This window comes from Nerophis ophidion, linkage group LG22, assembly GCF_033978795.1.
Source record: "Nerophis ophidion isolate RoL-2023_Sa linkage group LG22, RoL_Noph_v1.0, whole genome shotgun sequence".
NCBI lineage: Eukaryota > Metazoa > Chordata > Actinopteri > Syngnathiformes > Syngnathidae > Nerophis > Nerophis ophidion.
This window is the reverse complement of record NC_084632.1, coordinates 6,904,965-6,932,464: the sequence shown is the minus strand read 5'-3', so window position 1 is coordinate 6,932,464 and position 27,500 is coordinate 6,904,965. Positions and strand designations below refer to the sequence as shown.

At 40.6% G+C, this 27,500-nt stretch overlaps 1 protein-coding gene across 12 annotated transcripts in view; it reads left to right on the top strand.

The window, feature by feature from the left end:
* Nucleotides 1-27,500, top strand: part of si:zfos-588f8.1 — a 254,175-nt gene that overhangs the window by 130,086 nt on the left and 96,589 nt on the right. For all 12 annotated transcript variants that reach the window (XM_061883142.1, XM_061883143.1, XM_061883139.1 and 9 more), the window contains 2 exons: nucleotides 16,390-16,484; nucleotides 26,279-26,341. In XM_061883142.1, the coding sequence (XP_061739126.1) occupies nucleotides 16,390-16,484; nucleotides 26,279-26,341 (158 nt within the window). The remainder of the gene's footprint in view (nucleotides 1-16,389; nucleotides 16,485-26,278; nucleotides 26,342-27,500) is intronic.

Genomic DNA, 27,500 nt, shown 5'->3' with positions numbered 1-27,500 from the left:
AGTGAATCTGGTGTTGCTAATATGCTAACACGTTTACCAGCGTCTTTGTAGGTATTAATCTTCTTGTATAGTTTCAATTTTTGTAAATTCACCACGTCACGGCAGATTGATTGAGTTTGGCTGATTGGAGAGCTAACTTGCGCAGCTAGTGGGTCCATGACCATGACTTCTGTTTTGTTTGATCAGCCGTTTTACTGCCGTGTTACAGGCACCGTAAACAATTAAGGAAGGTGAATATACATTGACAAAACATTTCTGTGTAAATAACTCATTTCAAAAAGTATTCCTCTGCGACTTATAGTCCAGTGCGGCTTATATATGGAAACTATTTTATTTTAAAATCTATAGTAGGATTAAAACCATCCGTAAGGTGTCTGCTCAAAAGGATTCTTCATCACTCCAAGCAACATTTTTAGGTTTTACAATATAACTAAAACATTTCTTACTTCCTAAATCGTACCAGGTGTGATGTCTGTCGGGGTGTTCTCACGCATATTTGTACACGCTATCTTAATGTTATGAATCTAGCGCCGTTGGCATGCTAACACATTTTCCAATGTCTTTGTTTGTATTATTCTTTTTGTATCGTTTATTGAGTCTGTTTAGCTGATTGGAGAGATAGCTTCCGCAGCTAGTGGATCCATGACGATAACTTCTGTTTTGTTTGATCAGCCGTTTTACTGCCCCGTTACAGACACCATTTGGAAACTATTTTGTAAAGAATATTTCTGTGTAAATAACTACTTTTACAACATATATATCTGCGACTTATAGTCCAGTGTGGCTTATATATGGATAAATGTTTTGTTTTTCCTTCTAAAATTTGGTGGGTGCAGCTAATGTACCAAAAACGACGGTAATTCCTGGTTCCGACGTTGCTAAACCCTGAAGCATTTCCCCTATGACTGCTTAGAGAGATCATGTGTTTACCTACCGTTCTACACTTGGAAGACTCGGTCAAATCAAATCAGGCTTAAAGCAAACAATGGGTTCATTTACTTCAAGTTTTAATGGAGTAAAGTGGAGTAGAATATAACTGCCCGTAGCGTGTTTGTTCGGAAGGATTCTTCATCACTCCAAGCAACGTTCTTAGGTTTTACAGTATAACTAAAATATTTTTTACTTCCAAAACCGTCCCAGGTGTGAGATCCAACCGAGTGTTTTCATGCATATTTGTACGCACTATCGTAATGCATACTTGTCAACCCTCCCGGATTTTCCGGGAGACTCCCGAAAATCAGTGCCTCTCCCGAAAACCTCCCGGAAGAAATTTTCTCCCGAAAATCTCCCGAAATTCAGCGGAGCTAGAGGCCACGCCCCCTCCAGCTCCATGCGGACCTGAGTGGGGACAGCCTGTTTTCACGTCCGCTTTCCCACGATATAAACAGCTTGCCTGCCCAATCACATTACAGCATCTACGGATTTTAATAAAAAACTGCACACACAAAGGGAGATGAAGCAGAAAAACGAGGAAGTCACAGCCATGGCGACGCTGTCTGTAATAGAGTGATTCTATGTAGTCTGTCGCCATCTCCTGGTGAATGTTGGCTATAGCGTTATGGGGTTGCTTTTTGATTGGCCAACGATTTACGTGATGTTGCGCACCTGACGGCAAGTGTCGACTCTCGCCAGTACGCAAATGGCAGAACAAAGGTTACTCAAATAGTGAAAGGTAAGTGTTGTTGTTGTTTTTTTTAATAACCAGCAAGCACAGTACTTTTAGTAGAACTGTGTTTTTATTACTGTGTATTTGATAGGTGCTGACTGAAATTCAACTATTTATTTTATTTATATATATATAATAAAATAAATATATATAGCTAGAATTCACTGAAAGTCAAGTATTTTTTACATATATATACATATATATTTATATATATATATCCATCCATCCATTTACTACCGCTTATTCCCTTTAGGGGTCGCGGGGGTCGCTAGCGCCTATCTCAGCTACAATCGGGCAGAAGGCCGGGTACACCCTGGACAAGTCGCCACCTCATCGCAGGGCCAACACAGATAGACAGACAACATTCACACACTAGGGCCAATTTAGTGTTGCCAATCAACCTATCCCCAGGTGCATGTCTTTGGAGGTGGGAGGAAGCCGGAGTACCCGGAGGGAACCCACGCATTCACAGGGAGAACATGCAAACTCCACACAGAAAGATCCCGAGCCTGGGATTGAACCCAAGACTGCAGGACATATATGAAATATATATGAAATACTCGAGATGGTGAATTGTAGATGTAAATATACTCCTCCCCTCTTAACCACGCCCCCGACCATGCCCCCAACCACGCATCCGCCCCTCCCCCGACCACGCCCCCCACCTCCCGAAATCGGAGGTCTCAAGGTTGGCAAGTATGTCGTAATGTAATGATTGGCATGAGCTAATATGCTAACACATTTACCAGTGTCTTTATTAGTATTATTCTTTGTGTATTGTTTGAGTCGGTTTCGCTGATTGGAGAGCTAGTTGGTGGGTCCATGACAATGACTTCTGTTTTGTTTGATCAGCCGTTTTACTGCCGTGTTACAGACACTGTTTGGAAACAAAGAATATTTCTGTGTAAATAACTAATTTCACAATGTTTATATCTGCGACTTATAGTCCAGTGTGGCTTCTATATGGACAAATGTTTTTTTTCTTCTAAAATTTGGTTGGCACGATTTATATACCGGAAGCTACGGTAATTCCTGGTTCCGACGTTGCTAAACCCTGAAGCCTTTTCTCTATGACTGCTTAGAGAGATCATGTGTTTACATACCACGCTGCACTTGGAAGACTCGGTCAATTCAAATCAGGCTTAAAGCAAAAAATGGGTTCATTTACTTCGTTTTAATGGAGTAAAGTGGAGTAGAATATAACTGTCCGTAGCGTGTTTGTTCGAAAGGATTCTTCATCACTCCAAGCAATGTTCTTAGGTTTTACGATACAACTAAAACATTTTTTACTTCCAAAACAGTCCCAGGTGTGAGATCCAACGGAGTGTTTTCATGCATATTTGTACGCGCTATCGTAATGTAATTAATATAGCGTCGTTGGCATGAGCTAATATGCTAACACGTTTACCCAGTGTCTTTGTTAGTATTATTCTTCTTGTATTGTTTGAGTCGGTTTCGCTGATTGGAGAGCTAGTTGGTGGGTCCATGCTAATGACTTCTGTTTTGTTTGATCAGCCGTTTTACTGCCGTGTTACAGACACGGTTTGGAAACAATTATGTAAAGAATATTTCTTTGGAAATAACTAATTTCACAATGTATATATCTGCATTTAATAGTCCAGTGTGGCTGATATATGGACAAATGTTTTTTTTTCCTTCTAGAATTTGTGGGGCGGGATTTATATACCGGAAGCTACGGTAATTCCTGGTTCCGACTTGCTAAACCCTGAAGCCTTTTCTCTATGACTGCTTTGAGAGACCATGTGTTTCCACTTGGAAGACTCGGTCAATTCAAATCAGGCTTAAAGCAAAAAATGGGTTCATTTACTTCGTTTTAATGGAGTAAAGTGGAGTAGAATATAACTGTCCGTAGCGTGTTTGTTCGAAAGGATTCTTCATCACTCCAAGCAACGTTCTTAGGTTTTACAATACAACTAAAACATTTTTTTACTTCCAAAACAGTCCCAGGTGTGAGATCCAACGGAGTGTTTTCATGCATATTTGTACGCGTTATCGTAATGTAATGAATCTAGCGTCGTTGGCATGAGCTAATATGCTAACATGTTTACCAGTGTCTTTGTTAGTATTATTCTTCTTGTATTGTTTGAGTCGGTTTCGCCGATTGGAGAGGTAGTTGGTGGGTCCATGCTAATGACTTCTGTTTTGTTTGATCAGCCGTTTTACTGCCGTGTTACAGACACCGTTTGGAAACAATTATGTAAAGAATATTTCTGTGTAAATAACTAATTTCACGATGTATATATCTGTGATTAATAGTCCAGTGTGGCTTATATATGGACACATTTTTTTTTTTTCCTTCTAGAATTTGGGGGGGCGCCATTTATATACCGGAAGCTACGGTAATTCCTGGTTCTAAAGTTCCTAAACCCTGAAGCCTTTTCTCGATGACTGCTTTGAGAGACCATGTGTTTACACTTGAAGACTCCATCAATTCAAATCAGGCTTAAAGCAAACAAGCGTCACTACATAGGTTCATTTACTTCATGTTTTAATGGAGTAAAATAGAGGAAACATGTCTGTTTTAGGTTTTACAATATAACTAAAACATTTCTTACTTCCTAAACCATCCCAGGTGTGATGTCTGTCGGAGTGTTCTCGTGCATATTTGTCCACTCTTATCGTAATGTAATGAATCTAGCGTCGTTGGCATGAGGTAACCAGTGTCTTTGTTTGTATTATTCTTCCTGGCATGAGCTAATATGCTAACACGTTTATCAGTGTCTTTATTAGTATTATTCTTCTTGTATTGTTTGAGTCGGTTTCGCTGATTGGAGAGCTAGTTGGTGGGTCCATGGCAATGACTTCTGTTTTGTTTGATCAGCCGTTTTACTGCCGTGTTACAGACACTGTTTGGAAACAATTATGTAAAGAATATTTCTGTGTAAATAATTAATTTCACGATGTATATATCTGCGATTAATAGTCCAGTGTGGCTGATATATGGACAAATGTTTTTTTTTCCTTCTAGAATTTGGGGGGCGCCATTTATATACCGGAAGCTACGGTAATTCCTGGTTCCAAAGTTCCTAAACCCTGTAGCCTTTTATCTATGACTGCTTAGAGAGATCATGTGTTTACATACCACGCTGCACTTGGAAGACTCGGTCAATTCAAATCAGGCTTAAAAGCGAACAAGCCGGGATTTGGCATGAGAGCCGGCGGCTGGTTTTGTCAACGTGGGAATCGGAGACAGTTGTCTTTGTGAGTCGACCCGGCCTGTGGAGAGGTGTGAGTGTCAGAACCTTGGCAGCACCGGCGGAACTGTTTAACTCGAGCCGGGCCGCACGGTCTCGCTCGGCAGGACGTACCCAGACATGAGACAATGTCTAACGGGACGGAAATAAACACCTTTGATTTTTTCACACACACGAAGCTTGGAAGTGTAGAACGGTGTTCTCTTGAAGAAGCAACCCATTTGAACAAATACCTGGAACTCCCCTAAGTTTGAGTTGTGAGACGTGAGAATTAATTCTGCGAGCTTTGGCTCCCCTCAAGTGGAAATGTACTGAGTATCTGGCAACCGAGTGACATGCTTGCCAAAGAAAGACGTCATGCAAACCGAGGACATGCACGTCTCCGACTCCCCTCACCTTTTGTCTGCTGACACACTCCTCTTCCTGCGGTCTAATCATCTCTTTGCAACGACTGCATGTCTCTTGGCTTTGACAACGTGTCAAATGACTTCCTCATACCTGCTCCCCTCCTCACACGTCGGACCACGGCTGTTGACATGTTTAGTATTCACCGCGCGGCGTGGAGCCCTCCCCTCTTTCCCAGGGTTCGATGCACCCGGCCGCGAGGTCATTGGAGCGGGTCGATCGGAACGGCAACTTTAGAGACACAAAAGACTCTTTGTGGACCTTAAAGGCAATATACACACGATAAGGCGTACCTTTTTTTGAAAATAGAGTGTGCAGAAAAATAATTAAAGGGGAACATTATCACCAGACATATATGTAAGCGTCAATATATACCTTGATGGTGCAGAAAAAAGACCATCTATTTTTTTTAACCGATTTCCGAACTCTAAATGGGTGAATTTTGGCGAATTAAACGCTTTTCTGTTTATCGGTCTTTTAGCAATGACGTCAGAACGTGACGTCGCCGAGGTAACACACCCGCCATTTTCATTTTCAACACATTACAAACACAGGGTCTCAGCTCTGTTATTTTCCATTTTTTTTTACTATTTTTTGGAGCCTTGGAGACATCATGCCTCGTGGGTGTGTTGTCGGAGGGTGTAACAACACTAACAGGGAGGGATTCAAGTTGCACCACTGGCAAGAAATCTGCCGCCAGACCCCCATTGAATGTGCCAGAATGTCTCCACATTTTACCGGCGATGCTAAGACAGACATGGCACAGAGATGTATGGATAACCTGCAGATGCATTTGCAACGATAGTCAACGAAATCACAAAGGTGAGTTTTGTTGATGTTGACTGCCAGCTAATCGATGCTAACATGCTATTTACCGGCGGTGCTAAAGCAGACATGGCACAGAGATGTATGGATAACCTGCAGATGTATTTGCGACGATAGTCAACGAAATCACAAAGGTGAGTTTTGTTGATGTTGACTGCCAGCTAATCGATGCTAACATGCTATGCTAATCGATGCTAACATGCTATTTACCGGCGGTGCTAAAGCAGACATGGCACAGAGATGTATGGATAACCTGTAGATGCATTTGCAACTATATTACGTTTCCTGCCACCCACATTTAATGCGAAAAAAAACACTTACCAATCGACAGATTTAAGTTGCTCCAGTGTCAAAAGATGCGAAAGTCCTGATCGTTTGGTCCGCACATTTTACCGGCGATGCTAACGCAGCTATTCGGCCATGCTATGGCTATGAATAGCGTCAATAGCTTTTCGCTCAATAGCTTTAGTTTCTTCTTCAATATTTTCATACTCCAACCATCTGTTTCAATACATGCGTAATCTGTTGAATCGCTTAAGTCGCTGAAATCCGAGTTTGAATCCGAGCTGATGTCGCTATATCTTGCTGTGGTATTCCCATTGTTTGTTTACATTGGCAGCACTGTGTGACGTCACAGGGAAATGGACAGTGTCTTTGCAGAGAGCGAAAATAAGGCACTTTAAAGCTTTATTTAGGGATATTCCGAGACCGGTAAAATTTTGAAAAAAACTTCCAAAAATACAACAAGCCACTGGGAACTGATTTTTATTGTTTTTAACCCTTTTGAAATTGTGATAATGTTCCCCTTTAAAGGCCTACTGAAACCCACTACTACCGACCACGCAGTCTGATAGTTTATATATCAATGATGAAATATTAACATTGCAACACATGCCAATACGGCCGGTTTAATTTATTAAATTGCAATTTTAAATTTCGCGCGGAAGAATCATGCTAAAACGTCGAGGTATGATGACGTGTGGGCGTGACGTCTCGCATTGTAGAGGACATTTTGGTCCAGCACCGTTCACAGCTATAAATCGTCTCTTGTCATCGCATAATTCCACAGTATTCTGGACAACTGTGTTGCTGAATCTGTTGCAATTTGTTCAATTAATAATGGAGACGTCAAAGAAGAAAGATGTAGGTGGAGAGCGGTGTATTGCGGCCGCCTTTAGCAACACAAACACAGCCAGTGTTTCATTGTTTACATTCCCGAAAGATGACGGTGAATCTTTACTATGGGACAGAGCGGTCAAGAGAACATGGTTCCCTACCACGTGTCAACCGGCAGGTTTCGGTGAGAAAATGGTGGTAATAAGTCTGCTCTTACCGTAGACATGAGCGGAGAGCTTGCTTTGTTCCTCCTGCACCTATCAAAGAGGCAGCTGCGGACACTCTTGCCTCCTCCCACCGGCCGCCCCCAACCGTCGGATGCTTCCAACGTGGAGGAGGGATCGCCTCGTCGAGAAACGTGGCTTCCCTCCGAGACACTGGCAGTCACCACACCCGTGGCATAGCTCGGTTGGTAGAGTGGCCGTGCCAGCAACTTGAGGGTTGCAGGTTCGATTCCCGCTTGTGCCATCCTAGTCACTGCCGTTGTGTCCTTAGGCAAGACACTTTAACCACCTGCTCCCAGTGCCACCCACACTGGTTTAAATGTAACTTAGATATTGGGTGTCACTATGTAAAGCGCTTTGAGTCACTTGAGAAAAGCGCCATATAAATATAATTCACTTCACCTCTCCGACCTTCAGGTTGACCATATAATCTCGCTAAAACACTAGTAACACAATAAGCAGATAAGGGATTTTCCAGAATTATAAATTCGTCTAATAACATCTGAATCGCTCTGCCGTCTAGTTTTGTTTGTGTTTTGGTTTTTCTAGTCCTTCACTCTCACTTTCCTCATCTACGAATCTTTCATCCTCGCTCAAATTAATGGGGAAATCGTCGCTTTCTCGGTCCGAATCGCTCTTCCTGCTGGTGGCCATGATTATAGACAATGTGAACATGTGAGGAGCTCCACAACCCGTGATGTCACGCTCACGTCGTCTGCTACTTCCGGTACAGGCAAGGCTTTTTTTATTAGCGACCAAAAGTTGCGAACTTTATCGTCGATGTTCTCTACTAAATCCTTTCAGCAAAAATATGGCAATATCGCCAAATGATCAAGTATGACACATAGAATGGACCTGCTATCCCCGTTTAAATAAGAAAATCTCATTTCAGTAGGCCTTTAAAAGCCAGGGAGATATTGTCTAATCTGCATAATTGGCCATGACGTATGGGCATGTCGGCTTCACGGTGGCAGAGGGGTTAGTGCGTCTGCCTCACAATACGAAGCTCCTGCAGTCCTGGGTTCAAATCAAGGCTCTGGATCTTTCTGTGTGGAGTTTGCATGTTCTCCCCGTGAATGCGTGGGTTCCCTCCGGGTACTCCGGCTTCCTCCCACCTCCAAAGACATGCACCTGGGGATAGGTTGATTGGCAACACTAAATTGGCCCTAGTGTGTGAATGTGAGTGTGAATGTTGTCTGTCTATCTGTGTTGGCCCTGCGATGAGGTAGCGACTTGTCCAGGGTGTACCCCGCCTTCCGCCCGATTGTAGCTGAGATAGGCGCCAGCGCCCCCCGCGACCCCGAAAGGGAATAAGCGGTAGAAAATGGATGGATGGAGGGTATGGGCATGTCATTTTTTTTTAAATAGCCAAAAAAAATACAGTGGACTAGGAGTGTGAAACTTTGGGCACCGAAGAAATGCGATCGATTCTTTTCATGTCAGAAAAGTTCTTTCTGGTTGCATGAAAAAGGCCTAAAACGTCTTTTAAAAAAATTTATTCTTAAAAAGAATTAATAATAATATATTTAAATAATTTTTGGGAAAATTATGAATCGATTTAGAATCGGGATGAACAAGAATCACAATTCTGATGTGAAAAAACTTGATGCAAACCGATGCACCAAAAACTGCATCTGATTCTTGTTCATCCCCATTCTAAATCGATTCATTTTTTTTTTTTATTTGCATATTCCATTATTCTTATTTACATTTTTATTGAAATTTGCTTCACTGCACAAACTTTTCGCTTTACGGACCCTGTTCAAGAACCAGTTAAGTTTGTAAATAGAGGCTCCGCTGTACAGATGCACCTCCAAGTCCGAGTCCATGGTTCCCGCCCGGAAAAGGGTGGACTGCCATCTACTTGGGGAGGAGACCCTGCCCCTAGTGGAGGAGTTCAAGTACCTGGGAGTCTTGTTCACGAGTGGATCGTGAGATCGACAGGCGGATCGGTGCGGCGTCTTCAGTAATGCGGACGTTGTACCGATCCGTCGTGGTGAAGAAGGAGCTGAGCCGGAAGGCAAAGCTCTCAATTTTCCGGTCGATCTACGTTCCCATCCTCACCTATGGTCATGAGCTTTGGGTCATGACTGAAAGGACAAGATCATGGGTACAAGCGGCCAAAACGAGTTTCCTCATCTTGCCCCAAGTGGAGGAGTTCAAGTACCTAGTAGTCTTGTTCACGAGTGGATCGTTAGATGGACAGGCGGATCGGTGCGGCGTCTTCAGTAATGCGGACCCTGTATCGATCCGTCGTGGTGAAGAAGGAGCTGAGCCGGAAGGCAAAGCTCTCAATTTACCGGTCGATCTACGTTCCCATCCTCACCTATGGTCATGAGCTTTGGGTTTTGACCGAAAGGACAAGATCACGGGTACAAGCGGCCAAAACGAATTTCCTCATCTTGCCCCAAGTGGAGGAGTTCAAGTACCTAGGAGTCTTGTTCAGGAGTGATGGTGAGATCGACAGGCGGATCTGTGCGGCGTCTTCAGTAATGCGGGCGCTGTATCGATCCGTTGTGGTGAAGAAGGAGCTGAGCCGGAAGGCAAAGCTCTCAATTTACCGGTCGATCTACGTTCACATCCTCACCTATGGTCATGAGCTTTGGGTTTTGACTGAAAGGACAAGATCATGGGTACAAGCGGCCAAAACGAGTTTCCTCATCTTGGCCCAAGTGGAGGAGTTCAATCAAGTACCTAGGAGTCTTGTTCAGGAGTGAGGGAAGAGCTGATCGTGAGATCGACAGGCGGATCGGTGCGGCGTCTTCAGTAATGCGGATGCTGTATCGATCCGTCGTGGTGAAGAAGGAGCTGAGCCGGAAGGCAAAGCTCTCAATTTTCCGGTCGATCTACGTTCACATCCTCACCTATGGTCATGAGCCTTGGGTTATGACCGAAAGGATAAGATCATGGGTACAAGCGGCCGAAACGAGTTTCCTCATCTTGCCCCAAGTGGAGGAGTTCAAGTACCTAGGAGTCTTGTTCAGGAGTGAGGGAAGAGTGGATCGTGAGATCGACAGGCGGATCGGTGCAGCGTCTTCAGTAATGCGGACGTTGTACCGATCCGTCGTGGTGAAGAAGGAGCTGAGCCGGAAGGCAAAGCTCTCAATTTACCGGTCGATCTACGTTCCCATCCTCACCTATGGTCATGAGCTTTGGGTCTTGACCGAAAGGACAAGATCACGGGTACAAGCGGCCCAAATGAGTTTGGGTCTCTCCCTTAGAGATAGGGTGAGAAGCTCTGCCATCCGGGAGGAACTCAAAGTAAAGCCACTGCTCCTTCACATGGAGAGGAGCCAGATGAGGTGGTTCGGGCATCTGGTCAGGATGCCACCCGAACGCCTCCAACCAGTAGGAGGCCACAGGGAAGACCCAGGACACGTTGGGAAGACGATGTCTCCCGACTGGCCTGGGAATGCCTTGGTATCCCCCGGGAGGAGCTGGACCAAGTGGCTGAGGAGAAGGAAGTCTGGGCTTATCTGCTTAGGCTGCTGCCCCCGCGACCTGACCTCGGATAAGCGGAAGAAGATGGATATGTTGTCTTTGTAGTGCCTTCAATTGAATATGAGTTGAAAAGGATTTGCAAATCGTTGTATTCCGTTTATATTTACATCTAACACAATTTCCCAACTCATATGGAAACGGGGTTTGTAAACTAAATGCCATTTTTTTTACAGATATAATCTCCCTTGCTTGTGTAAAGCAGTCAGAAGGTCTCGGACTATCAACATCTACCCATTTTTTAAAATATTACCCTTTTTGTAATTATGCATATTGAAAGAAATGCATTTTTACGCTTTGTTGACACGTTACTGGGGCGGCATAGCTCGGTTGGTAGAGCGGCCGTGCCAGCAACTTGAGGGTTGCTGGTTCGATTCCCGCTTCCGCCATCCTGGTCACTGCCGTTGTGTCCTTGGGCAAGACACTTTACTCACCTGCTCCCAGTGCCACCCACACTGGTTTAAATGTAACTTAGATATTGGGTTTCACTATGTAAAGCGCTTTGAGTCGATAGAGAAAAGCGCTATATAAATATAATTCACTTAATTCACTTCACTATTAAATTGATGGAGATCCCCAAGAATAAGTGAAGTGAATTATATTTATATAGCGCTTTTCTCTAGTGACTCAAAGCGCTTTTACATAGTGACACCCAATATCTAAGTTACATTTAAACCAGTGTGGGTGGCACTGGGAGCAGGTGGGTAAAGTGTCTTGCCCAAGGACACAACGGCAGTGACTAGGATGACGGAAGCGGGAATCGAACCTGCAACCCTCAAGTTCAATCAATGCATCAATCAATCAATCAATGTTTATTTATATAGCCCCAAATCACAAATGTCTCAAAGGACTGCACAAATCATTACGACTACAACATCCTCGGAAGAACCCACAAAAGGGCAAGGAAAACTCACACCCAGTGGGCAGGGAGAATTCACATCCAGTGGGACGCCAGTGACAATGCTGACTATGAGAAACCTTGGAGAGGACCTCAGATGTGGGCAACCCCCCCCTCTCTAGGGGACCGAAAGCAATGGATGTCGAGCGGGTCTAACATGATACTGTGAAAGTTCAATCCATAGTGGCTCCAACACAGCCGCGAGAGTTCAGTTCAAGCGGATCCAAGACCGCAGCGAGAGTCCCGTCCACAGGAAAGCATCTCAAGCGGATCAGCAGCGTAGAGACGTCCCCAACCGATACGATAAGTTGCTGGCACGGCCGAGCTATGCCGCCCCAGGTGTGTAGACGGCCCACCTGGGCCCTTGTTATCTAATCACACGTCGCTCTGTTATACTGTAAGCATCAGCCAGGAGGAGAGACAGGATTGGAGCTGGAGCTGGAGCTAGAGCGCGAGCGAGAACGAAAGAGAAAAATACAATTGCTGGAAAGCAACTGAGAGACTTATTGAAACCCTGAAACAGGCTCTCACGTCAGTGCTTGGTGGTCTGAAGCCCCACACTAACCAATAGTAAATAAACAACTTCTTACCATTAACGCAACTTCTTCAACATAAAAAAAGCGCGAGAATGTTTTATATATTGAGCGTTATTTTTAACACTGTGATTATAAGTGGAATTATTCATTACTTATCCAGTTTTGCAGCATCATTGGGATTTTTATATCAAGGAACGCAATTGCTTCTTTTGTTGTTGTCAACCACAACTCTTTTATTCTCGGACATTCCCACAATAAATGAACACGAGGCGCGACTCTTCACACAAAACGTGTCACTTTTTGATGCGTGATGTAAGAAATGAATTGACCGCAAGTGTGTTGCAAGAAGTGGGTCACCAGTTGACACTATGGATTCCCAGTAAGACACCACTGTAACACATTCACAATGTGCTTCCTATTTAACATGCACAGAACCCACTTCCCCTGCGGCGGCCTTTTGTTCTACGTGTGTGTGTGTGTGTGTGTGTGTGTGTGTGTGTGTGTGTGTGTGTGTGTGTGTGTGTGTGTGTGTATGTGTGTGTGTGTGTAACCATGTGAACATGTGCATCATTATGTTAATGCCAGAGAGGATAGGGCCGCTGGTTTGGATCGCTCTCAAAGAAATGGTGTAGTCCGAGGGTCGGCTCTTTAGCGCCGCCCTAGTGGCTCTCTGAAGCTTTTTTTAACAATATATGAAAATGGAAAAAGATGAGGGGGATCTGACCGGGATCTTCAGCTCTCGCTGGATCGGTTCGCAGCCGAGTGTGAAGCGACCGGAATGAGAATCAGCACCTCCAAGTCCGAGTCCATGGTTCTCGCCCGGAAAAGGGTGGAATGCCATCTCCGGGTTGGGGAGGAGACCCTGCCCCAAGTGGAGGAGTTCAAGTACCTAGGAGTCTTGTTCACGAGTGGGGGAAGAGTGGATCGTGAGATCGACAGGCGGATCGGTGCGGCGTCTTCAGTAATGCGGACGTTGTACCGATCCGTTGTGGTGAAGAAGGAGCTGAGCCGGAAGGCAAAGCTCTAAATTTACCGGTCGATCTACGTTCCCATCCTCACCTATGGTCATGAGCTTTGGGTCATGACCGAAAGGATAAGATCACGGGTACAAGCGGCCCAAATGAGTTTGGGTCTCTCCCTTAGAGATAGGGTGAGAAGCTCTGCCATCCGGGAGGAACTCAAAGTAAAGCCGCTGCTCCTCCACATGGAGAGGAGCCAGATGAGGTGGTTCGGGCATCTGGTCAGGATGCCACCCGAACGCCTCCCTAGGGAGGTGTTTAGGGCACGTCCAACCGGTAGGAGGCCACGGGGGAAGACCCAGGACACGTTGGGAAGACTATGTCTCCCGGCTGGCCTGGGAACGCCTCGGGATCCCCCGGGAAGAGCTAGACGAAGTGGCTGGGGAGAGGGAAGTCTGGGCTTCCCTGCTTAGGCTGTTGCCCCCGCGACCCGACCTCGGATAAGCGGAAGATGATGGATGGATGGATGGATGGTGGGGGGAAAAAAAAGACATATTTTTTGTTTAAATATTTTTTCTGGAGGACAAACACGAACCATCTTAGTTGTTATAAAGCAAACATGCTTCATTGATTCGAGTATTTGGTGAGCGCCGTTTTGTCCTACTAATTTTGGCGGTCCTTGAACTCACCGTAGTTTGTTTACATCAGGTGTCGGCAACCTTTGCCAGTCAAAGAGACATTTTGACCCATCCATCCATCCATTTCCTACCGCTTACTCCATTGTGGGGTCGCGGGGGGCGCTGGCGCCTATCTCAGCTACAATCGGGCGGAAGGCGGGGTACACCCTGGACAAGTCGCCAACACATAGACAGACAACATTCACACACTAGGGACCATTTAGTGTTGCCAATCAACCTATCCCCGGGTGCATGAAAACTCTTTTGAAATTTAAAATCAAATAGCTTTATTTACTTTGTGCCATGCATTGTTTTCGTCCTCTCCAAGGTTCTTAGTCATCATTGTCACCGACGTCCCACTGGGTGTGAGTTTTCCTTGCACTTATGTGGGCCTACCGAGGATGTCGTAGTGGTTTGTGCAGCCCGTTGAGACATTAGTGATCTAGGGCTATATAAGTAAACATTGATTGATTAATTGATGTATAAACCAGTGGTCTCAGACACACGGCCCGCACTTTAATATGAAAATGTAACGATAGTGGGGCCTGCGAGTTTTATATGACTGCCGCTTGACGGCATCACATTCAAAACCCTCCCGAATATTCCGAGAGACTACCGAATGCCAGATTAACTATCCTCACGAATGTTTACAGGATTTCCCTCGACCAACATTAATAAGGGCATCCTATGAAGGCGATGCCTTGCAAACGATTGCAAGGCATACTTGTTTACCAGCCATACAGGTCACACTGAGGGTGCCCTCAGTATGAACAACTTTAACACTGTTACTAATATGCGCCACACTGGGAGCCCACACCAAACAAGAATGACAGAATGAAAACGGCGGAGCAAACAAAACAGAAGTCACGGTCATCGACCCACTAGCTGCGCAAGCTAGCTCTCCAATCATCTAAACCATGGGTGTCAAAGCCTGGCCCACGGGCCAAATTTGGCCGGCCGTGTAATTTCATTTGGTCCTTGAGGCATGATGAAATTAACAATAGAGCTGGCCCGCCGCATTCACTGCTAATACTCATACTTGCCAACCCTCCCAATTTACCGGACTCACAAATTTCAGTGCCCCTCCCGAAAACCTCACGTGGCAACCATTCTCCCGAATTTCACCCGATTTCCACCTTAACGGCACTGCCTTTAGCGTCCTCTACAACCTGTCGTCACGTCCGTTTTTCCTACATAGAAATAGCGTGCCAACCCAGTCACATAATATGTGCGGCTTTTACACACACACACGCACACAAGTGAATGCAAGGCATACCTGTTCATCAGCCATACAGGTCACACTGAGGGTGGTCGTATAAACAATGTTAACACTGTTACAAATAAGTGCCACACTGTGAACCCACACCAAACAAGAATAACAAACACATTTCGGAAGAACATCCGCACTGTAACACAACAGAACAAATACCCAGAATCCCTTGCAGCACTAACTCCTCCGGGACACTACAATATACACTCCCCCTCAAGCAATAATTAACGTTTTATTAATGCACTTTCTCTTGCCAGTTCAATGCTTGAATGTTTGATTAATTTATTATTATTTTATTTGCAAATTTATTGTTAGCCTGTGGAATTTTTTTTTTTAAATATATATTTATCTCAGAGGGCTGCAAATAGAAAAGAGGCATTCAATTTTTATTTCAATTTTATTTGATGTGCAATTGCTATTTTTCAATTATTATTATTATTATTTCAAACTGGGTTTTGCATGTCACTCTAAAGTTATATAAGCCTTGCTTGTTCAATATTCAATGCAAAACTTGTTTGGGTCCCTAATAAAAGGTTAATTTGTTCAACCTTGGCCCACGGCTTTGTTCATGTTTTCAATTTTGGCCCACTCTGTATTTGAGTTTGACACCCATGATCTAAACAGACTCAATAACTCTACAGTGAATTTACCAAGGAATATTTTTTTATTAAATCAACATAAAAAAAACAATATACACTTACAATTAGTGCACCAACAACAAAAACCTCCCTTATTCATGACAAAAAAGTCCCTTTTTCATGACATAGAAAACATTTTTAAAAAAAAGGGAAAAAAAAGGGTTCTCCCCCCCACCCGGGCCGCGAGACAAATTATTAAGCGTTGACTTGTCCGCGGATACAAAAAGGTTGGGGACCACTGGTTTAAAGCCCAGATGTGTGCGATACAGGCTTTCTGGGGTGTCTTGATGATATCATGTCACCAGATTTGATTGCAAAGCTGTCTTGCTCAAAGGCATTCTTCCTCGGGCACACGTCCAACTTCTGGTTTTGCTCTCAAAATGATGAACAATGACTTTTTTTGAAAGCAGAAAGTCAGTGTGACATTTCATTCCCTCCATCTTTTCTCTCCCCCCCCGCCAGGCCTTCGGAAACGCCAAGACCGCCCACAACAACAACTCCAGTCGTTTTGGTAAATTCATCCAAGTCAATTACCTTGAGACGGGAGTGGTGAGAGGGTGAGTACCACCACATAATCACTTCTTTTGTTAGGCCTCATCCTGGAATTTGACTTTTACATCACCGACTTACTTCTTTTAGTGCCATTACTTCCTCTTTGCATGGTCATGTGCTTCCTCCTCCTTGCCGTGCGTGTGTGTGTGTGTGTGTGTGTGCGTGTGTGTGTGTGTGTGTGTGTGTGTGTGTGACTTCCTTTTTCTCTGCCTTCCGACTCCATTTAGGAGCTCCATTAAAGTCTGCCCCCCCCCCCCCACGTCACTTCCTCATCTAAAGAAGAACCAGTCATAGCTTTTTGTCTCGTCACTCCCACACGAGGGAGTAGGGTGGTTGGTCCCTGATACCAATATTTTGGTGCCAGCACCGAAATGTATCTCGATACTTTTCAAAATAAAAAGGGACCACAAAAAAAACGTAATTATTGGCTTTATTTTGACAGGGAAATCTTAGAATACATTAAACAAAGAATAATTGGATTATGTTGGGGAAAAATCACATTGATTATGTTGCGGGTCGTTTTGACCCGTACTGTGTAAATACACTCAAAACAGTCAAGAAAATAGGTTAAACCAATAACAATTTCATTTTAGGTTATATAAACATTTAGAAAAGTGACATACAATACATTTTTTATTCCAATTGTATTATGTTAAGGGTCAATTTGACCCATTTCAGTTTTTGCGTTGATCAAAGTACTGGTTATCCTTTCGTTTTCTTGCTGAAATCTGGTGACTTTTCCTCATCTAGGGTCATGAACTGGTGTGTAAATCTGGACACTTTGTTGTGTAGTGGAATGTTTGTGCAGAGTTTGTATAAAAAGATGATGTTGCGAGTCATTTTGACCCAGGCGCTTTAATGTGAGTAAATAGCTGTTCAGATCCAAAAATAAACACGTCTCCTTGATGTACTTTTTACTTTTATGTACAATTGTTTGTATTTTGATTGTCTCTGAGACCCAGAGCCAGGTGTGTGAAGAGAGGGAACTTTCTCACACTTGTCCTTGTTTCCTCAGATGTCATCCTTCTGGAGCTAATTTTTGGTGAGTTTGTCAAAGAGATGACATGAGAACAGTGACAAGGACAAGTTTGAGAAAGTTCCCTCTTTTCACACACCTGGCTCTGGGTCTCAGAGGCAATCAAAATACAAACAATTGTACATCAAAGTAAAAAGTACATCAAAGAGACTTGTTTATTTTGGCTATATACCCACATTAAAGCGTCTGGGTCAAAATGACCCGCAACATCATCTTTGTATGCAAACTCCGCAAGAAACTTTGTGACTTCAATAATAAATATGGCAGTGCCGTGTTGGCATTTTTTTCCATAACTTGAGTTGATTTATTTTGGAAAACTTTGTTACGTTGTTTAATGCAGGGGTGCCCATCACGTCGTCATTTCACGATATTGCCATATTTTTGCTGAAAGAATTTAGTAGAGAACATCGACGATAAAGTTCGCAACTTTTGGTCGCTAATAAAAAAGCCTTGCCTGTACCGGAAGTAGCAGACGATGTGCGCGTGACGTCACGGGTTGTGGAGCTCCTCACATCTGAACATTGTTTATAATCATGGCCACCAGCAGCGAGAGCGATTCGGACCGAGAAAGCGACGATTTCCCCATTAATTTGAGTGACGATGAAATATTTGTGGATGACGATGTTTAGAGTGAAGTACTAGAAAAAAAAAATAATGTAATTAGACACATTTACTAGGATAATTCTGGAAGATCCCTTATCTGCTTATTGTTTTAATAGTGTTTTAGTGAGATTGTAAAGTCATACCTGAAAGTCGGATGGCTGCGGTGAACGCCAGTGTCTCTGAGAGAAGCCGAGGAGCCAAGATCACAGCTGCCTTTTTGAGCTGCAGGAGAAAGTTGCATAATCCGCTGAAGTCTCCGGTAAGAGCCGACTTAATATCACAATTTTCCCATCCAAAAACTTGCTGGTTGACGTAGAGAAACATGTTCGCTTGACCGCTCTGTGTTAAAGCTTCACAACAAAGAAACACCGACTGTGTTTCGGTGCTAAAGGCAGCTGCAATCCACCGCTTTCCACCAACAGCATTCTTCTTTGATGTCTCTAGCCGTGTGTGGTGCTGGGCTAACATGTCCCCTCCAACCCGAGACGTCATCATTTGAGCGAGGATGAAAGATTCGTGGATGAGGACGTTTAGAGTGAAGTACTCGCAAAAAAAAAAGAGAAAAAGCGACGGCTCCAGGCGGCGTTTCAGATGTAATGAAACAAATTTACTAGAATAATTCTGGAAAATCCTTTATCTGCTTGTTGTTTTAATAAATGGGTTGTACTTGTATAGCGCTTTTCTACCTTCAAGGTACTCAAAGCGCTTTGACACTACTTCCACATTTACCCATTCACACACACATTCACACACTGATGGAGGGAGCTGCCATGCAAGGCGCCAACCAGCACCCATCAGGAGCAAGGGTGAAGTGTCTTGCTCAAGACACAACGGATGTGACGAAGTTGGTACTAGGTGGGATTTGAACCAGGGACCCTCGGGTTGTGCACGGCCACTCTTCCACTGCGCCACACCGTCCCTAATAGTGTTTTAATGAGATTGTAAAGTCATACCTGAAGGTTGGATGGCTGCGGTAAAGGCTAGTGTCTCTCAGAGAAGCCGAGGAGCCAAGATCACAGCTGCCTTTTTGAGCTGCAGGAGGAAGTCTCATAATCCGCTGAAGTCTCCAGTAAGAGCCGACTTAATATCACAATTTTCTCATCCAAAAACTTGCTGGTTGACATGTGGTAGAGAAACATGTTTGTTAAAGCATCACAATAAACAAAGTAACACCGGCTGTGTTTCGGTGCTAAAGGCAGCTGCAATCCACCGCTTTCCACCAACAGCATTCTTCTTTGATGTCTCCATTATTAATTGAACAAATTGCAAAAGATTCAGCAACAAAGATGTCCAAAATACTGTGTATTTATGCGATGAAAAGAGACGACTTTTAGCCGTGTGTGGTGCTGGGCTAATATGTCCAATCAAACCAATAACGTCACAAACACGCGTCATCATTCCGTGATGTTTTCAAACAAGAAACTCCGCGGGAAATTTAAAATTGTAATTTAGTCAACTAAAAAGGCCGTATTGGCATGTGTTGCAATGTTAATATTTCATCATTGATATATAAACTATCAGACTGCGTGGTCGCTAGTAGTGGCTTTCAGTAGGCCTTTAATCTGTTAACAAAAACGTATGTTTCATAAATAAAAACATAGAAATGATATACAGTGGGGAGAAAAAGTATTTAGTCAGCCAGCGATTGTGCAAGTTCTCCCACTTAAAATGATGACAGAGGTCTGTAATTTTCATCATAGGTACACTTCAACTGTGAGAGACAGAATGTGGGAAAAAATCCAGGAATTCACATTGTAGGAATTTTAAAGAATTTATTTGTAAATTATGGTGGAAAATAAGAATTTGGTCAACCATTCAAAGCTCTCACTGATGGAAGGAGGTTTTGGCTCAAAATCTCACGATACATGGCCCCATTCATTCTTTCCTTAAAGGGGAACATTATCACAATTTCAAAAGGGTTAAAAACAATAAAAATCAGTTCCCAGTGGCTTGTTGTATTTTTTGTAGTAGTAGTTTTCAAAATTTTACCGGTCTCGGAATATCCCTAAATAAAGCTTTAAAGTGCCTTATTTTCGCTATCTTCGAAACCACTATCCATTTCCCTGTGACGTCACACAGTGCTGCCAATGTAAACAAACAATGGGAATAGCACAGCAAGATATAGTGACATTAGCTTGGATTCAAACTCGGATTTCAGCGACTTAAGCGATTCAACAGATTACGCATGTATTGAAACAGATGGTTGGAGTATGAAAATATTGAAGAAGAAACTGAAGCTATTGACGCTATTCATAGCCATAGCATGGCCGAATAGCTGCGTTAGCATCGCCGGTAAAATGTGCGGACCAAACGATCAGAACTTTCACATCTTTTGACACTGGAACAACTTAAATCCGTCGATTGGTAAGTGTTTGTTTCGCATTAAATGTGGGTGGAAGGAAACGTAATATAGTTGCAAATGCATCTACAGGTTATCCATACATCTCTGTTCCATGTCTGCTTTAGCACCGCCGGTAAATAGCATGTTAGCGTCGATTAGCGTAGCATGTTAGCATCGATTAGCTGGCAGTCAACATCAACAAAACTCACCTTTGTGATTTCGTTGACTATCGTTGCAAATGCATCTGCAGGTTATCCATACATCTCTGTTCCATGTCTGCTTTAGCACCGCCGGTAAATAGCATGTTAGCGTCGATTAGCGTAGCATGTTAGCATCCATTAGCTGGCAGTCAACATCAACAAAACTCACCTTTGTGAATTCGTTGACTTTATCGTTGCAAATGCATCTGCAGGTTATCCATACATCTCTGTGCCATGTCTGCTTTAGCACCGCCGGTAAATAGCATGTTAGCATCAATTAGCGTAGCCTGTTAGCATCGATTAGCTGAGACCCAATGTTTACAATGTGTTGAAAATGAAAATGGCGGCCGAATTACCTCAGCGACGTCACATTCTGACGTCATCGCCTCCAGAGCGATAAACAGAAAGGCGTTTAATTTGCCAAAATTCACCCATTTAGAATTCGGAAATCGGTTAAAAAAATAGATGGTCTTTTTTCTGCACCATCAAGGTATATATTGACACTTACATAGGTCTGGTGATAATGTTCCCCTTTAACGCGGATCAATCGTCCAGTCCCCTTAGCAGAAAAACAGCCCCAAAGCATGATGTTTCCACCCCCATGCTTCACAGTAGGTATGGTGTTCTTGGGATGCAACTCAGTATTCTTCTTCCTCCAAACACGACCAGTTGAGTTTATAGCAAAAAGTTCTATTTTGTTTTCATCTGACCACATGACATTCTCCCAATCCTCTGCTGTATCATCCATGTGCTCTCTGGCAAACTTCAGACATGCACTGACTTAAGCAGGGGGACACGTCTGGCACTGCAGGATTTGATTCCCTGTCGGCGTAGTGTCCCCCATTCATTCTTTCCTTAACACAGATCAGTTTTCCTGTCCTCTTAGCAGAAAAACAGCCCCAAAGCATGATGTTTCCACCCCCATGCTTCACAGTAGGTGTGGTGTTCTTGAGATGCAACTCAGTATTCTTCTTCCTCCAAACACAACGAGTTGAGTTTATACCCAAAAAGTTCTATTTTGGTTTCATCTGACCACATGACATTCTCCCAATCCTCTGCTGTATCATCCATGTATCCATTTTGGTATAAACTCAACTGGTCGTGTTTGGAGGAAGAAGAATACTGAATTGCATCCCAAGAACACCATACCTACTCACTTCCCAGGTGTGCCTTATCAGGGTTGATTAGTGGAATGTCTTGGTGTATCAATGGAGTTGGTTGTGATTGAGAAGTTGTGTCCAAAACGTTTGTTTTGCAGCCTACATCAAGATACAGTTTTCAGCCGTATCGGCCCGCTCTATGTAGAAAGTACATCATGCAGGGATGGTGTTGTGAGGCATGTGCAAACATACACTCGCTACGCCTCGTTAAAAAACGGAGAGATTTGCGGCCGCTAACCCGTCCACTGCAGGGATATATCACGTTTCCACACACGTCTTTGCTCGGACTCGCACGTTCCACTGAAACATGGCGGGTGTAGAAAGATAAATGTAGGTTTCCGGCGCTGTAAAGATGTCTAATAACTGTCCGCTGTGGGTTTTTTTAAGAGCGAGCGCTCTCTAACTCTTTGTGTTGCTCTTCAATCCATGCACCCGGACACCAAAAGTCTGCAACATCCATTTTTACGCAGGCGTCATAGAACTGCTGCTGTCGTCCAATCAGCAAGGAAGAATCCTCTCAGACTATCAACTGTCACTCTGGAACTACACACACACACACACACACACACACACACACACACACACACACACACACACACACACACACACACACACTTTCACACAGTTTGTGACCTTTAGAGTAGGAGTGACATTTTCCACTGAGGGCTGCACACTAAAAAAAACAAAAAACATGTGGGGGACATTTTAATATTTTTCATTTTCAAAATCAATACAATATTTAGATGTATTTCTTTTTTAACTGGTTGGGCCCACCTCAAAAAATAAAGGTAAAAAAAAGTCATAAAATTATATATAGTTTTAACTAATATTTTTATACATTTTTTTAATACTTTTTTTAAATATATGTTTTAATGTCTTTATGTTTTTCTTTGTTTTATGCCCTTTTTGGGAAAGAAAACATTGTTTTTTTTATCTGTCAAACACACGAAACTGCAATATTTGACCCCGAAAGTTGGAATATTTGATGTGACGTAACTGGAACCTGAAATGTAATTAATATTTTTATACATTTAAAAAAAAAATTAAATATACATTTCGATTTTTTTATGTTTTTGTTTGTTTTATGCCCTTTTTGTCAAAGAAAACATTTTTTTGTTTTAAATCTGGCCCTAAAGTTGGAATATTTGATGTGACGTAACTGGAGCCTGGAAATTTATCATTATTTTTATACTTTAAAAAAAATATATATATATATACGTTTTAGTTTTTGTTTGTTTGTTTTATGCCCTTTTGTCAAGGAAAACATTGTTTTTTTTATCTGACAAACACACAAAACTTCAATATTTCACCCCGAAAGTTGGAATATTTGATGTGAGGAAACTGGATCCTGAAATTTAATTAATATTTTTATACATTTAAAAAAACATTAAATATTGTTTAAATTTTTTGATGTTTTCTTTTTTTTGTTTTATGATCTTTTTGTCAAAGAAAACATTGTTTTTTTTATCTGTCAAACACACGAAACTTCAATATTTGACCCCGAAAGTTGGAATATTTGATGTGACGTAACTGGAACCTGAAATATAATTAACATTTTTATACATTTAAAAAAACATTAAATATTGTTTAAATTTTTTGATGTTTTCTTTTTTTGTTTTATGATCTTTTTGTCAAAGAAAACATTGTTTTTTTTATCTGTCAAACACACAAAACTTCAATATTTGACCCCGAAAGTTGGAATATTTGATGTGAGGAAACTGGATCCTGAAATTTAATTAATATTTTTATACATTTAAAAAAACATTAAATATTGTTTAAATTTTTTGATGTTTTCTTTTTTTTGTTTTATGATCTTTTTGTCAAAGAAAACATTGTTTTTTTTATCTGTCAAACACACGAAACTGCAATATTTGACCCCGAAAGTTGGAATATTTGATGTGACGTAACTGGAACCTGAAATGTAATTAATATTTTTATACATTTAAAAAAAAAATTAAATATACATTTCGATTTTTTTATGTTTTTGTTTGTTTTATGCCCTTTTTGTAAAATAAAACGTTGTTTTTTTAATCTGGCAAACACACAACACTTTAATATTTTATCCTGAAAGTTGGAATATTTGATGTGACGTAACTGGATCCTGAAATTGAATTAATATTTTTATACATTTAAAAAATATATATATATATACATTTAGATTGTTTTATGTTTTTGTTTGTTTTATGCCCTTTTTGTCAAATAAAACATTGTTTTTTTAATCTGGCAAACACACAAAACTTCAATATTTTATCCCGAAAGTTGGAATATTTGATGTGACGTAACTGGATCCTGAAATGTAATTAATATTTTTATACATTTAAAAAAATAAAAATAAATATATATATATATATACGTTTTGATTTTTTGATGTTTTTGTTAGTTTTTTTATGCAGTTTTTGTCAAAGAAAACATTTTTTGTTTTTTAAATCTGGCCCTAAAATTGGAATATTTGATGTGACGTAACTGGAGCCTGAAATGTAATTCATATTTTTATACATTTAAAAAAAAATTAAACATACATTTTGATTTTTTTATGTTTTGTTTGTTTTATGCACTTTTTGTCAAATAAAACATTGTATTTTTTTTATCTTGCAAACACACAACACTTTAATATTTTATCCTGAAAGTTGGAATATTTGATGTGACATAACTGGATCCTGAAATTTAATTGATATTTTTATACATTTAAAAAAAATATATATATATATATATATATATACACGTTTTAATTTTTTGATGTTTTTGTTTGTTTGTTTTATGCCGTTTTTGTCAAACAAAACATTTTTTTTTTTTTAAATCTGGCCCTAAAATTGGAATATTTGATGTGACATAACTGGAGCCTGAAAATTAATTATTATTTTTATACTTAAAAAATAAATAAATAAATAAACGTTTTAGTTTTTGTTTGTTTGTTTTATGCCCTTTTGTCAAGGAAAACATTGTTTTTTTATCTGACACACACACAAAACTGCAATATTTCACCCCGAAAGTTGGAATATTTGATGTGACGTAACTGGATCCTGAAATTGAATTAATATTTGTATACATTTTAAAAAAAAAATTAAATATACATTTCGATTTTTTTATGTTTTTGTTTGTTTTATGCCCTTTTTGTCAAATAATACATAGTTTTTTTAATCTGGCAAACACACAAAACTTCAATATTTTATCCTGAAAGTTGGAATATTTGATTTGACGTAACTGGATCCTGAAATTTAATTAATATTTTTATACATTTAAAAAAAAAAATATATATATATATATATATATATATACGTTTTAATTTTTTGATGTTTTTGTTTGTTTGTTTTACGCCCTTTTTGTAAAAAAAAAACATTTTTTTTTTTTTAAATCTGGCCCTAAAGTTGTAATATTTGATGTGACGTAACTGGAGCCTGAAAATTAATTATTATTTTTATACTTAAAAAATAAATAAATAAATAGACGTTTTAGTGTTTGTTTGTTTGTTTTATGCCCTTTTGTCAAGGAAAACATTGGTTTTTTTTATCTGACAAACACACAAAACTGCAATATTTCACCCCGAAAGTTGGAATATTTGATGTGACGTAACTGGAACCTGAAATTTAATTAATATTTTTATACATTTAAAAAAAAAATTAAATATTGTTTTAATTTTTTTATATTTTTGTTTTTTTGTTTTATGCTCTTTTTGTCAAAGAAAACATTGTTGTTTTTTTATCTGACAAACACACAAAACTGCAATATTTCACCCCGAAAGTTGGAATATTTGATGTGACGTAACTGGAACCTGAAATTTAATTAATATTTTTATACATTTAAAAAAAAAATTAAATATTGTTTTAATTTTTTTATATTTTTGTTTTTTTGTTTTATGCTCTTTTTGTCAAAGAAAACATTGTTGTTTTTTTATCTGGCAAACACACGAAACTGCAATATTTTACCCTGAAAGTTGGAAAATGTAATTAATATTTTTATACATTAAAAAAAAAAAAATAAGTATATGTTTTAATTTTGGGGTGTTTTTGTTTGTTTGTTTTATGCTCTTTTTGTTAAAGAAAACATAGTTTTTTTATCTGACAAACACACAAAACTGCAATGTTTTACCCCAAGAGTTGGAAAATGTAATTAATATTTTTATCCATTTAAAAAAATAAAAATAAATATACATTTTCACACAAAACTGCAGTATTTTACCCCAAAAGTTGGAATATTTGATGTGAGGAAACTGGAGCCTGAAATTTTATCAATTAGTTTATACATTTAACAAAAAAAATATATATATATATATACATACGTTTAAATTTTTTGATGTTTTTGTTTGTTTGATTTATGCCCTTTTCGTCAAAGAAAACACTTTTAGAACACGCCACACTTTGCACACGCCTGCTTTTAGAGTGAAGTGACTGACGGGTGTTGTTGATCTTTTTCTTCTTCTCGTCACATCCCTGCAACCTTTTGAATTCTCTGTCTCTTGCAGGGCTGTGGTGGAGAAGTATCTCCTGGAGAAGTCCCGTCTGGTCTCCAGAGAGAAGAACGAGAGGTAAGGAAGTGACATTGCCGGGTCTCGACTCCTTTTGATGCTAATATGCTAGCATCATATACAAGATAATTGTGTGTCTATGACGTCCTTTACTACCTGTTGTTGTTTTAGGAACGATCACGTCTTTTACTACCTGTTGTTGTTTTAGGAACTATCACGTCTTTTACTACTTGTTGTTGGTTTAGGAACTATCACGTCTTTTACTACCTGTTGTTGTTTTAGGAACGATGACAGATTTTACAACCTGTTGTTGTTGTTTTATGAACTATCACGTCTTTTACTACCTGTTGTTGTTTTAGGAACTATCACGTCTTTTACTACCTGTTGTTGTTTTAGGAACGATCACGTGTTTTACTACCTGTTGTTGTTTTAGGAACGATCACGTCTTTTACTACCTGTTGTTGTTTTAGGAACAATCACGTTTTTTACTACCTGTTGTTGTTTTAGGAAATATCACGTCTTTTACTATCTGTTGTTGTTTTAAGAACCATCACGTCTTTTACTACTTGTTGTTGTTTTAGGAACTATCACATATTTTACTACCCGTTGATGTTGTTTTAGGAACTATCACGTCTTTTACTACCTGTTGTTGTTTTAGGAACTATCACGTCTTTTACTACCTGTTGTTGTTTTAGGAACGATCACTTCTTTTACTACCTGTTGTTGTTTTAAGAACTATTACGTCTTTTACTACCTGTTGTTGTTTTAGGAACTATCACGTCTTTTACTACTTATTGTTGTTTTAGGAACTATCACGTCTTTTACTACTTGTTGTCGTTTTAGGAACTATCACATATTTTACTACCTGTTGTTGTTTTAGGAACTATCACGTCTTTTACTACTTGTTGTTGTTTTAGGAACGATCACGTCTTTTACTACCTGTTGTTGTTTTAGGAGCGATCAGGTCTTTTACTACCTGTTGTTGTTTTAGGAACTATCACGTCTTTTACTACCTGTTGTTGTTTTGGGAACTATCACATATTTTACTACCCGTTGATGTTTTAGGAACTATCACGTCTTTTACTACCTGTTGTTGTTTTAGGAACGATCACGTCTTTTACTACCTGTTGTTGTTTTAAGAACTATTACGTCTTTTACTACCTGTTTTTGTTTTAGGAACTATCAAGTCTTTTACTACTTATTGTTGTTTTAGGAACTA